This window comes from Salvelinus fontinalis, chromosome 2 (genome assembly GCF_029448725.1).
Source record: "Salvelinus fontinalis isolate EN_2023a chromosome 2, ASM2944872v1, whole genome shotgun sequence".
NCBI lineage: Eukaryota > Metazoa > Chordata > Actinopteri > Salmoniformes > Salmonidae > Salvelinus > Salvelinus fontinalis.
Window position 1 is genome coordinate 69,945,686 of NC_074666.1, and position 14,803 is coordinate 69,960,488.

General features: G+C 41.6%; 1 protein-coding gene across 1 annotated transcript in view; it reads left to right on the forward strand.

The window, feature by feature from the left end:
* The window catches only part of LOC129824415 (MORN repeat-containing protein 1-like), an 85,382-nt gene that overhangs the window by 27,886 nt on the left and 42,693 nt on the right, over window positions 1-14,803 (forward strand). Inside the window, exons 10-11 of the mRNA XM_055884052.1 lie at window positions 259-470; window positions 6,999-7,070. Coding sequence (XP_055740027.1) covers window positions 259-470; window positions 6,999-7,070 — 284 coding nt within the window. The remainder of the gene's footprint in view (window positions 1-258; window positions 471-6,998; window positions 7,071-14,803) is intronic.

The following is a 14,803-nucleotide window of genomic DNA, read 5'->3' on the forward strand; positions in this document are numbered from 1 at the left end:
GGCAGGATGTGCTGTGTTTGAATTGCATGGTCTCTAGTTCTCTTGGCATAGTCTAGAGATTGGGAGCTGTGTGGATTACACGGATGTGTCATATCTCGAATTCGCTGTTTTCATTCTTTTTCATTCACTCGCTCTGTCACACTATTTTTCTACCCCTTCTATGCCTTTCTCTCTACCTATTTCTCCTTATTTCTTCTCTCTTTTTCTCACCGTCTCCCCCTCTTCCTATTTTATATCTATTTTTCTCCCCCCACTCAGTGGCTTTCAGGTTGTCAGCTACCCTTTGATGGAGAGAGCCTTTGGAAGCCAGGTCTTCATAGACACTGCAGCCCCCCTAGCCGTGGCTGCGGTGGCGGCTAAATCAGGCTCAGCGCAGGCTGTCTCGCCACTGCTTCCCGAGGGCGAGTGGGAGTCTGGAAGCGGATCAGACGGGCCGCCACTCGTGGGGGGTACCCCCAGCTACCTGGATGGTAAGGGATAGCGCGATAGTCACGGCAAGTCATTCGCCACGCCGCCCTTTATTTTCTCTCACACTGTTTACTGGGCCTTCTGTTATTTACTCACTCTCTCTCTCTTTTTCTCTCTCACTCTGTCTCTATTTTTCTCTATCTATTTCTCTTGCTTTCTCTTTCTTTCTCTCTTTAAAAAAAACATGGCTTCTTTATCCTGTTTGGGATAGTGGGCAGCATTTTCACATTCGGATGAAAAGCGTGCCCAGAGTAAACGTCCTGCTACTCAGGCCCAGAAACTAATATATGCATATTATTAGTAGATTTGGATAGAAAACATTCTGAAGTTTGTAAAACTGTTTGAATGATATCTGTGAGTATAACAGAACGCATATGGCAGGCGAAAACCTGAGAAATATCCAACCAGGAAGTGGGAAATCTGAGCTCTGTAGTTTTTCAACTCATTGCCTTTCTAATATACAGTGTCTATGGGGTCATATTGCACTTCCTAAGGCTGTTGACTAGATGTCAACAGTCTTTAGAACCTTGTTTGAGGCTTCTACTGTGAAGGAGGAGTGAATGAAAGCTGTTTCAACCAGGTGTCTGGCAGAATGCCATAAGCTGGTTAGGCGCATGGCCGTGAGAGCGACCTGCATTCCATTGCATTTCTAAAGACAAAGGAATTCTCCGGTTGAAACATTATGGAAGATTTATGTTAAAAACATCCTAAAGATTGATTCTATACATCATTTGACACGTTTCTACGAACTGTTATATAACTTTTTGAACTTTTCGTCTGAACTTTCGCCTGGACTTGCCCGCGCCTCGTGAGTTTAGATTGTGAACTGAACGTGCTAACAAAAAGGAGGTATTTGGACATAAATTATGGACTTTATTGAACAAAACAAACATTTATTGTGGAACTGGAATTCCTGGGAGTGCATTCTGATGAAGATCATCAAAGGTAGGTGAATATTTATAATGCTATTTCTGACTTCTGTTGACTCCACAACATGGCGTGTACCTGTATGGCTTGTTTTTGTGTCTGAGCGCCGTACTCAGATTATTGCATGGTGTGCTTTTCCGTAAAGTTTTTTTAAATCTGACACAGCGGTTGCATTAAGGAGAAGTATATCTTTAATTCTGTGCATAACAGTTGTATCTTTTATCAAAGTTTATGATGAGTATTTCTGTAAATTGATGTGGCTCTCTGAAAATTCGCCGGATGTTTTCGAGGCACAACATTACTGACCATAACGCGCCAATGTAAACTGAGATTTCTGGATATAAATATGAACTTTATCGAACAAAACATAAATGATTTGTGTAACATGAAGTCCTATGAGTGCCATCTGATGAAGATCATCAAAGGTTAGTGATTAATTTTATGTCTTTCTGCTTTTTGTGACTCCTCTCTTTGGCTGGAAAATGGCTGTATGTGTTTTTGTGACTAGGCTCTGACCCAACATAATCATATGATGTGCTTTCGCTGTAAAGCCTTTTTGAAACCGGACACGACGGGTAGATTAATAAGAAGTTGAGCTTTAATTTGGTGTATTGCACTTGTGAATGTATGAAAGTTACATATTTCAAAATAATATTTTTGAATTTCGCACTCTGCCTTTTCAGCGGAATGTTTTCGAGCGGAACCCCTAGCCATAAGAAGTTATAGGAGATGCCTGCAGAGCAGAGTCTCTATCAGTAGCTGTGCCTATAAAGATGTCTTTAATGTTTTGGCTGCTGTAATGTACTTTACTTAGGATTTTCCTCAGGGAGGTCCCATTTTATGGAGCGTTTCAAGTCCAGACATCTCAATCAGCTACAGAGGTCTTGGCAGTAAAATGTTGTGTTTGATGAATCAAAAATGAAATGTCTTAATTTGTTTAATTAATCGCAAACACATAATAGACTTTGTCTTTTATTTAGAAAAGCTTGTGAACAAACGCAAATAATCATATTCGTCATATCCACTCACTACCATACCATGTGTCATCGACACTGTTTTAACCAATAGATTATTCAATTATTCAAGCCATCGCGACACATGCGACCTATCACGTCTAAGTTGCCCCAGTTTCAAAAAAGGCTCTCCGCAATTCAGACGCCAATTCAGACGCTGTTTGATCAACAGCATTAATCTCAGCTAAATGCCACTTTAAACTTAAGCTGCTGTTCCACCCCACTCACCATGCTACCAGCCCATCACCCTGACTCCGGGAGCTAGCGTGCCGCCCTTCGTTTACCATTAGAATTCTTGAGACAATTACCTTGGCAGGCCGGATGTAGGGGTGATACATTTTTCATACGGGCGTCCATTAAAGACACAAGAGGCTCCTCTTCATCGAGATGAGAGGCCAGGCATCCCGCTGTCTAGAATGTTAATGATTGTGTAGTGCAGGGGTAGAAGGGTGTGTGTGTGTGTGTGTGTGTGTAGGAGGGTTTGAAGGGAGAAGGCGGGGGATCAGTGATATTTCAAACAGATGTTGTTTTTTTTAAAGTTAATTTGTGTTGTGCTGTTTGGTACACTCCATTGTTCTTGTCAGTGTTCTGGGTGCTTGGTAGTTTTTGTTTTGTTTTTAGGGGGTGGATCAGCTTTAATATTGCAAATAGATTGTGGCTTCTATCAATGAAATTGCCTGCATAATTTCAAATCCCCCATATATACATGCAGTTGAAAGTATGAAGTTTACATACACTTTGGTTGGAGTCATTAAAACAAATTTTTCAACCACTCCACAAATTTCTTGTTAACCAACTATAGTTTTGGCAAGTCGATTAGGACATCTACTTTGTGCATGACACAAGTAATTTTTCCAACATTTGTTTACAGACAGATTATTTCACTTATAATTCACTGTATCATAATTCCAGTGGGTCAGAAGTTTACACCCACTAAGTTGACTGTGCCTTTAAACAGCTTGGAAAATTCCAGAAAATGATATCATGGCTTTAGAAGCTTCTGATAGGCTAATTGACATAATTTGAGTCAAATGGAGGTGTACCTGTGGATGTATAATAATCATATTCGTCATATCCACTCACTACCATACCATGTGTCATCAACACTGTTTTAACCAATAGATTATTCAATTATTCAAGCCGTCGCGACACATACCGCTCAGGAAGGAGACGTGTTCTGTCTCCTAGAGATGAATGTACTTTGGTGCGAAATGTGCAAAGCAATCCCAGAACAACAGCAAAGGACCTTATGAAGATGCTGGAGGAAACCGGTTCAAAAGTATCTATATCCACAGTAAAACGAGTCCTATATCAACATAACCTGAAAGGCCACTCAGCAAGGAAGAAGCCACTGTTCCAAAACAGCCATAAAAAAAGCCAGACTACGGTTTGCAACTGCACATGGGGACAAAGCTCGTACTTTTTGGAGAAATGTCCTCTGGTCTGATGAAACAAAAATAGAACTGTTTGGCCATAATGACCATCGTTATGTTTGGAGGAAAAAGGAGGACGCTTGCAAGCCAAAGAACACCATCCCAACCGTGAAGCAAAGTTTACATTGGCGCGCTATGTTCAGTAATGTTTTGCTTTCAAAACATCCGGTGATTTTGCAGGGCCACGTCAATTTACAGAAATACTCATAATAAACATTGCTAAAAGGATACAAGTGTTATGCATGGGATTATAGATAAACTTTTCCTTAATGCAACCGCTGTCAGATTTCAAAAAAGCTTTACGGAAAAAGCACACCATGCAATAATCTGAGTACAACGCTCAGAGACCAAAACAAGCCATACAGATACCCGCCATGTTGTGGAATCAACAGAAGTCAGAAATGGCAATATAAATATTCACTTACCTTTGATCTTCATCAGAATGCACTCCCAGGAATCCCAGGAATCACAGACCCGTCCTTTAAAAAGACCACACGGGTTGTCGTCCCAGTGACTGACAGACCACCCCTGTCCACCTGTATCCTAGGGCCCATCCTTTAAAAAGAGCACACAGTGCCACCTACAGAACAGAAGCAGTTTAACTGCCAAAGCATTTCCAACGCACTCACCTCCATTGTATTGTATACTGTTATTAAAAAATATATATATGTAAAGAAATTGTGCATATCTTAAATTATTTCCACAATTAACAAACACTAATATGTAGGCACTTCATACGAAGGATTGTTATCTATAACCAGAACCGGCATTACAAAAATATATTTTTGGGGGGAAACAATTATTGTGATTCATCCTATTCTGTCCCTGACATCATTACCCCTTAGCAACAGATGTGGGGTACATACACACCCTTCCCCCACAAACAACCACAAGCTCAGATGTTCAACAGTTGTTCAATCCCCGAGCCCAACTCAACAGAAGACTTGATGTGTGAATGCATATACAGTTGCAGCTGTTTGAGATTGCATGCAAATTTGAGCAAGAATGGGGAGATTTGCTTAACCAATGTCAAGTCCTAGCCGATGGAGCTCAGATACACCCCTTTCCCCTGAAACACAAACACACGCTGGTCCCCCGTTGTGACCATTTTCCCAAGTGTCTCTGAGTAGTCAGACCTTTGGATTATTTTGTGCCGCTCGGGTCACAATAATTTGCCCCTTCTCTGATTGTCTGAGTGTGACCCCCTCCCCATGGGTTACTGCAGCTAGTGTTGCCAGCCCTGCCACTACCTGCGTGGGGGTTTCCACCGGAATTCCCACCGGTTAGGTACAAGGTCGTCAAGGTTCTCATTAGCAGCTTTGAGAAATCCTTGTATATTATGCTTACCCACCCGGGCACTTTGGCTTTGTTGGACCAACACTGCCAGGCAGGCTCAGACTCTTGAGGATTCTGCTTTAGTGGGCCTCTGACCACGTTTATCTTTCTGTATAGGCTGCTTGCAGTAGCCTATAAAACAGATAAAGACTTCTCCTTAGTGTGTCGGTCGCTCAGATGGGTGTCTAGGGTATAGGGTTCGGGACCGTTCCATCATGATAGGACAATAAATAAATAGACTATTTGTAATTTATTTTTAAATGTGTATCCCATATCTGCACAAACTGTAAAACTCTCACTGTCACAACTCCTGTTCGCAGACACACAGGGGCTCTGGCATTTGCAACCATTTTCCTTTTTCAGTCACTTGCCACACTTTTCCAATCACTAAAACACACACCCCATCTTCCATTACAATAACTCTCCCCCACATATACACCCGCACATACCCACACTGTGCCGTCTATGTCCTCTGTTTGCTGTGTTTTTATCCCTACTATGTTGATTCCTACTTAATTTTGGGCTTTTGAGTACTTTTGTGTTCCAGTGCCTTATATTTGAAGATTATTATTGTTATTATTTCAATAATGATCCATTCTTCTAATGCTATCTTTAATCTGTTTCTAAATACTCTAAATTATTTTACAACATTCCCTATCTTGAATGGTATAGTGTATTTGTGGTTTATTTCTTCATCTATTTATGTATTTGATTATTTTCCGTTTTTTTTATTACAATTCGTACCATGGATAGTATTGGGTGTTCCATTATTCGACTCCTCTATGGGAACTTGGTGTTATTTAGAATAGCCATGGAGTAGTCTTGGTGTCTCAGAACAGCTGGTTATCAATGTACAGTTTATCTACTGCGAGAGCTACACGTTTCCCTTTTAGTCTATTCGCTTTGAAGAGTGGGTACAGAACTTTGCGCCGTTCTGCAATTTGCCCAGGTTTTTAACCATTATTTTTATCCTTAAAGAATGCAAATCTGGCAACAATCGGGTGCTCGTTTCTCTGTCCGAAAAGATGTACACTTTTGATTTTGTTGACAGTATTGCCTGGAATCTGTAACACTCTCTGGATCTAAACCCTCATTCTCTTTAATACCGTTAGTACCATATTTTCTCTCATAGATCTAGTCTGTATTTCAAGTAAGGCTCCTCTCAGAAACATGTTCTTTAACATCCGTTTCAATACTATGGACTGTAGCGTTTAGATTTTTTGTTTCTTTCTCCATTGTCGTAGATTTTTCGTCACTCATCTCGAGGCTCGACTTTAACTCCTTTAGATCTTTACCGACTAGTTCAAGTATGCCCAACGTATCATTCATCGTCTTTAGCAAGACGGTCTCTACACGTATACATTGTTTTGTGTTGTTATCCAGATTGAAGCTTATTGCCCACGAGTATGTGGAGTGAAGTGCTAATATTTAGTCGGATTTACAGATATTGAATATTACATTTTTATCTTGAGGCATTCTGTTCCGCTGTCTTCAGTCTGCCATTGTTCCTCCCTACACTCTGTACTGCTTGGTTGTTTTTTGTTTTGTGAGGGAAGTGTATTCAAATTCCATTACTAGTATCCATAATATTATAGCCGACCCTACACATTCCATTTCCCTAACCAAACTGAGACACTGTCACTCTATGGCCTGCAGAGTTCTGATTCTGTGTTCTTCTGAATTAGGAAGATAATGACGATATACTATCTGGACATGATGCATTATATCATATATACCAGAGCCTTATCGATATACTGTCTAGTAGTGTATTATATTGTATGTCAGGACCATGATTAGAGTTGAGTGTGCTTTCTCTGCTCAGGAAAGGAAGTGAGTGGGGAGCAGAATCAGTCAGGAGAAGTGGAATCGACCACCATCACCGAGTTCTTCTCAGGTAATTATGCCTCTCGTTAACACATCTGTGTCTTTAACTTCTTCAAGATTCATGAAAATGGTTTGGAGATTTGGATTGCCAAATAAGTTATAGGCTAGAGTTGGCAAGAGGGTCCATCAAGTTCACTACCTTTAAAACCTTTTAAATGTAATTGTCAAAATGTAGATTTACACCTAAATAGACGTACCCAAAAGTAATTATTTACTGAGAGGGCCATCAACAATACCTAGTAATGCTTATACTGTCTGAAAGATTAAAATCTCACCTTTCTGGTAAAACATAGTTATAAATTGCTGAGATGTAGTCACATTTAAGGACAAGCTCAAGTACACAGTACAAATATGATAAAAATCTGAAAAATTATATGGGAATAGGACTTGAACTGATTTGAAATGCTTTCTAAATATAGTAACAATCAAATGATAAACTACTTAAAACATTTCACCTTTCTTATAACTGTAAAATAAATATGATCATACTTAGTGATAGTACAACATTGGCACCATTTCATATAACTGATGACCGAGTATTTCTGCCCAGCGTCCTCTGAGCGAAGCACAGACGCCATTCAATTGCCTGCTGACTCGTTACCAAGAGAAAGTGGTCTTCTACAAAATTATTTTGTATTTTTTCCGATCAAAACGAACCTACCAATGGGACATTAAAAACTGTAATATCTTGTGTTTCACCGAGTCGTGGCTAAACGACGACATGAATAACATACAGCTGCTTGGGTTTTTCGTGCATCGGGAAGATAGAACAGCTGCCTCCGGTAAGATAAGGGGTGGCAGTACGTGTCTATTTGTAAATAACAGCTGGTGCACAAAATCTAATATTAAGGAAGTCTCAAGGTTTTGCTCGCCTGAGGTAGAGTATCTCATGATAAGCTGTAGACCACAGACTGGAATATGTTCCGGGATTCTTCCGATGGTATTGAGAAGTACACAACATCAGTCACTGGCTAGAAGCACAGGCATTTCGCTAAACTCGCATTAACATCCGCTAACCATGTGTATGTGACCAATAACATTTGATTTGGTTTCGTCAATAAGTGCAACGACGCTTGTCGCATGTGGCATGGCTTGCAAACTATTACGGACTCCAAAGGAAGGCACGTCCACGAGCTGCCCAGTGACACGAGCCTACAAGACGAGCTACATGACTTCTATGCTCGCTTCGAGGCAAGCAACACTGAAGCATGCATGAGAGCACCAGCTGTTCCGGACGATTGTGTGATCACACTCTCCGTAGCCGATGTGTGTAAGACCTTTAAACAGGTCAACATTCACAAGGCTGCAGGGCCAGACGGATCACCTGGACGTGTCTTCACTGACATTTTCAACCTGTCCCTGTAACACAAACATGTTTCAAGCAGACCACTATAGTCCCTGTGCCCAAGAACCCCAAGGTAAACTGCCTAAATGACTACCGACCCAAGGCACTCACGTCTGTAGCCATGAAGTGCTTTGAAAGGCTGGTCATGGCTCACATCAACACAGTTTATCCCAGACCCACCCTAATTTGCATACCGCCCAACAGATCTACAGATGACGCAATCTCTATTGCACGCCACACTGCCCTTTCACACCTGGACAAAATGAACATCTACGTGAGAATGCTGTTCATTGACTACAGCTCAGCGTTCAACATCATAGTGCAGTCAAAGTTCATTGCTAAGCTAAGGACTCTGGGACTAAACACCTCCTTCTGCAACTGGATCCTGGACTTCCTGACGGGCCACCCCCAGGTAGTAAGGGTAGGTAACAACACATCCGCCACGCTGATCCTTAACACGGGGGCCCCTAAGGTGTGAGTGCTCAGTCCCCTCCTGTACTCCCTGTTCACTCATGACTGCATGAACAGGCACGACTCCAACACCATCAATAAGTTTTCCGACGACACAACAGTGGTAGGCCTGATCACCGACAACGATGAGACAGCCTATAGGGAGGTCAGAGACCTGGCAGTGTGGTGCCAGGATAACAACCTCTCCCTCCACGTGATTAAGACAAAGGAGATGATCGTGGACTACAGAAAAAGGAGGGCTGAGCACGCCCCCATTCTCATCGACAAGGCTGTAGTGGAGCAGGTTGAGAGCTTTAAGTTCCTTGGTGTCCACATCACCAACAAACTATCATGGTCGAAACACACTAAGACAGTCGTGAAGAGGGCACGACAACGCCTATTCCCCCTCAGGAGACTGAAAAGATTTGGCTAAGAGTCCTCAGATCCTCAAAAAGTTATACCTCTGCACTATCAAGAGCATCCTGACTGGTTGCATCACCGCCTGGTGTGGCAACTGCTCGGCCTCCGACTGCAAGGCACTACAGAGGGTAGTGCGTACTGCCCAGTACATCACTGGGGCCAAACTTCCTGCCATTCAGGACCTCTATACCAGGCGGTGTCAGAGGAAGGCCCTAAAAATTGCCAAAGACTCCAGCCACCCTAGTCATAGACTGTTCTCTGCTACCGCACGGCAAGCAGTACCGGAGCTCCAAGTCTAGGTCCAAAAGGCTTATGGCTCCCAAGCCATAAGACTCCTGAACAGCTAATGAAATGGCCTCTCAGACTATTTTCATTGAACCCCCCCCCCATTTTTACGCTGCTGCTATTCTCTATTTATCTATGCATAGTCACCTTACCTCTAGCTACATGTACATAATACCTCGACTAATCTGTGCCCCCCACATTGAATCTGTACCGGTATCCTCTGTATATAGCCTCACTACTGTTATTTTATTGTTGCTCATAAATTATTTATTTTTCACCAAAAAAAAGTTATTTATTTTTTACATCAGTTTATTTGAGTAAATACTTTAGCACTTATTTTTCTTAACTGCATTGTTGTCTAAGGGTTTGTAAGTAAGCATTTCACTGTAAGGTCTACACCTGTTCTATTTGGCGCATGTGACAAATTATATTTTTTTGGATTTTGAAATAGGGGACTAAATGTTTTTAAATGGTGAAAGCCTACATTGGCGCTCCCCATCTAAAGGCTTCTGTTGACATACTCGAGGCACTGTTCATTCAGATAGGAGAGAAAGGCCAGTGCCTGTTGCGCACTGCAACCTCAGTCATCTTGCAATCTGAGCGGTCAGTCAACATTTTGAAACCATAAAAGTATTTTTTTTTTTTAACTGTACTGTTTTTGTCATCATTTTTCTGTGTTCGGACCTTAGGAATGGTAAAAGGATTATTTTATAAACAGTTCCTCATATGCCATTGAACCCAGAATATCTGTCATGTTCTCTACTGTCTTTTGTTGTCCAGCAGCCAAAGACACAATCCGAGTCATATTAACAACCCATCTTTAGATCTTATCTCTTTCTACATTTCTAAAGGATATTTTCATCTGCCATATGAAACCGCTTGCATTTGCCGTGCGCTTTTCAATCATTTAATTTTGGAACATTTGCGCTTATAGACAACTGCCGTGCGCACATTGCTGCATTCATAATGTGAAGAAAGCCTAATAGTTTATCAAAATGTGAAGTTAAACGTTTTGATCTGTAGCAGCAGCCTCATTTGCTTTTAAAAGTTGTAGTTTATGTACAGCTGTTGTATTCATTTGGGATCTATCATCCCACAACTGTCCCAGTTGAGTCTGTTATTTATTTATCTCACAGAATGACAAGCTGACCAATAGAATAGGTCAACTTTTGTACTATGGAGGATAGTAGATTGACATACAGTAGGTTTGTGCTTTTGCTGTTCGTTACTTATCCTGTTGCCTGACAAAAAGTAAATGTGGACAGTTCTTCTAACATCTTCAAGATGCACCTTGGAATTCGATAAGGACGTGTGCCGTTGCATCCCCGATGTTTCTGTCTTCACTTGTAGCCTACTTCGGAGCTGCTAGGCCTGTGGAAAGGAACCGATCATATGATGGCATTGGCTAATAAGAATTGAGATATCTGAGTGAGCCACCTGAGTGATAGGTGCTTTGGAGCACTGCGATTAGCAGCCGGGAGAAGGGAATTATAGTTATTATATTCAGCCCAAGGGCACAATGGCCACTTCTTCTGCAAGGCATGGATTGTTTTTGGGGACATTACATCCACACAAGGGGTCATCGGCGGCCATAGCCGTCGTTGCCACCGGGAAATTCGAGGCCTGGTGCCCTCTATCCAATTATATGGGTACATTTTGATAGACAGCAGAATTCTGAGGAGAGTCCTTTCTCAACCTCACCACCAATGAAATCCAATTTTTAGTCTGAACAATGTTCCTCCCTATGGTCGCTTAGTCCTCTTGTTAAGTTGTTATTGACAGCATTAAGATGTTCTCTCGGAATTAAGTGAAAGTACACAATATTAGTGTATTTTATTTTCCTCTTAAGGGGCTCTTTTGCGGGCCTTGTTTTTTGACCGATTTTACAGTTATTTTTGTTCTCTGTTGTCCAAGCTCTGAGGATCAATGCTCTTTGATCGAGCCTGAGCTCTACTTCGAGTCGAGAACTTGTGCTTATCTCTGTTCAAAGTGCCACTGATAGTGAAAATCCATCGAGGCTCTCTTCGGACAGCACGAGCAGTTCTTTTACTTCATCTCTCTCGCTCTTTCTTGCTCCCCAAGCGCATCTCCCATTCATTTGCACTGAACAACAGTGGACTGTGCAGGGCTTCGCCCGCAAAGTTCAAAGGAAGCCCTTTCAGTTAAGTGGAAATGCACAGGGGATGATAATTCACTGCTCTCCATGCTGCGAGAGAGAAAGAGGGAGGGAGAAAGGATGAAGTAAGTAATGGAGTAACTGAGGAGAGAAAGGAGTGAGTAAACGAGATGAAAAGGAGAGATGAAGGGCAGAGAAGTAGGAGCGAGAGAGTAATTACGAGTTTACAGAAGCAGCACAACTGAGTACATTCGTGACTACTAAAACAGAGCTTAAATTGTATTAACTTTGATAAAGTATCAGGACATAGAAATGGGAGTGTGAGGAAGAGAGAGGCAGTGCAAGAGACCGAGATGAATTGCGAGGACGTGTGTTTGTTTGTACGCACAGGTTTGTGTGCGTGTGCGTGTCAAAAGAGAGAAGGTCAGAGCGCCGGCGAGGCTGCTTCCGACTCGCCTCGTTAATTTCCTGACGGCCTCGGTTCATTTCGCAGCAGTTAAGCTAGGTGAGAAAGCAACTGACCCCTAAGGCTAATCCTCCCCCCCGCTGCCACCTGCCCCCCCTCTCTCTCTCTCATACCTCTTTCACTGTCTCGCTTTCATTCTCTCTCCCTTCTCTCTCTTTCACTCTCTCTCCCCTCTCTTTATCTGTCTACCACTCTTTCTCCCCCTCTCTCTTACCCCCCTCTCTTCCTCTCTATCTTTGTATATGGTTGCTGCGTTTTCACCATCAGGCCACTCCCATAGGAGCTACAGCTTCATCAAGTCTAGGAGCATACGAAAGGGCATCATCATTAGGTTAGTCTCTGATCGCCCTCCCTAAGTAATTATCCCTCGCCTAGACTCTGGCAGCAGACATAATTGATTTAATGGAGTGTTCTCTCTCTCCACTTCTTTTACGACGCTCAGGAGTATGTTTTCTCTTGTTAAAGATTGGGATACATTTTTGATTAATGGCGTACAACACCGCATAACACTTTTATTGAAATCTGAATGGGATTTAATGTGGATTGTAAATGTCATAAATGGAGATCCTTTTGTAAGGGGTGTTCTATTTTTCATCTGCTTATTTATTTCTGTATCAAGGAGAGAATGTTTCTCTCACCATAGAAAAGACCCAGAGATTGGAGGTGTCAATTTGAAACAATTATAACTTTTTATCGGTACAGTACATCACACATAAAAGGCCCATAGCCATTTCAGAGAGATTTATTTACCGAAGGTGCCATTGACAGGCATTAAAACACCGAATTTACAGTTTTCCATCTGGTTTTATAATACTTCTGGTCAAATATGTGCGAAAAATCCAATTACGTTTTATTGATCATCAAAACTATCTGGAAGCTTTGGCCTTGAATTTATGAGAGTGGGGTGCAGACGTGATTCAGACCTGATAAATCAAGGTAATTTCAGTTGGCCTCCAGAGGTGGGGTGCTTGTAGAGGTGAGCCTCAACCTCCTTCATCCATCCATCCATTCCTCTCTCTTTCACCCTCTCTCTGATGATTTAATCATGGCGTTCGCTTAGGGACCATACCTTGAAAATGATGTATATCTTAAAGGGTGCCCGGTCGACTGGAACAGAAAACAGACATGCATTTAAATGTCCCCCCAAATTCTTCATCCTTTTTATACCTTCATTGATAGATGTTGAACCTGGTTAGTAATGTTAAAGAAGCAGTACTTTACTCTACCGTAATGGCTTTTTCCTGGCTGTGGCTTAAGACGAACGGTCGTTATTGTGGTTTAGAGTGATTCCATATGAAACCAGGACAAAAAAAGACAAGGATTTGGGGGATTTTCATGACATTTATATATAAAAGCATAATTGAGAAATAATGTATCAAAGTTGGCATATTTCTGACATTTTGGCCTTACCTTGGCCTCCTTTAAGACTCCATAATATTTAATCTGTAGGTGCTACAAAGAAACAATTGTTGTCAAATTAAGCTTTACCACTTGCTTTGTAATATGAGTAGTATTTTGATTTCAGGAAAAAAAAATACATGAATTTATGAATATTGTAAAATATAAACATGAATATTGAAAAAACACATTTTGGATTTGGCTAATATACGGTAAAGGCCTATCAATGTCCCAGAGTGGGATCTCTGCTCCTTTAAGGGTTATGATCCAATTTGTAAGCATTACAACAGAGTGAATGGGAAAATGGATTCAAAATGATCACCCTCTGCTGGTAATTTGCAGGATGTGCAATGATACAAGTAAAAGAAGGGCTGTGATTGGTTACATTGCCTTCTATTCCAATTTCTCTGTATAAAATGGGCCATAACTTTAAAACTAGCAGAGATCCCACTCTGAAACTTTGAAATACCCATAGAATATGTTCAACAATTTAGAACAATTAGCAAAATCCAAAGTGGTGTGTTATCAATATTCATTTTTATATTTTTAAATATTTTGATCAATGTAAAAAAACAACAACATTTTATTGAAATTAAAATACTACTCATACTGTATTACAGAGCAAGCGGTAGAACTTTGACACCAATGTTTGCTTTGTACACTGAACAAAAATATAAACGCAACGTGCAGCAATTTCAAAGATTTTACTGAGTTACAGTTCGAAGGAAATCAGTCAATTTGAAATAAATTAATTAGGCCGTAGTCGATGGATTTCACATGACTGGGTGGCAGGTAGCCTAGTGTTTAGAGCGTTGGGCCAGTAACCGAAAGGTTGCTGGATAGAATCCTCAAGCTGACAAGGTAAAAATCTGTCGTTCTGCCCCTGAGCAAGCCAGTTAACCACTATTCCCTGGGCGCCGAAGACGATTATGGCAGCCCCTTGCACCTGCTCCTTCGGATAGACTTGATCAGGTTGACGATTGTGGGCTGTGGAATGTTGTCCCACTCCTCTGCAATGGCTGTGCGAAGTTGCTGGATATTGGCGGGACTGGAACACGCTGTAGTACACGTCAATCCAGAGCATCCTAAACATGCTCATTGGGGTGACATGTCTGAGTATGCAAGCCATGGAAGAACTGAGACATTTTCAGCTTCCAGGAATTTTATACAGGTCCTTGCGACATGGGCCCGTGAATTATCATGCTGAAACATGAGATGATGGCGGCGGATGAATGGCACGACAATGGGCCTCAGGATCTCTAT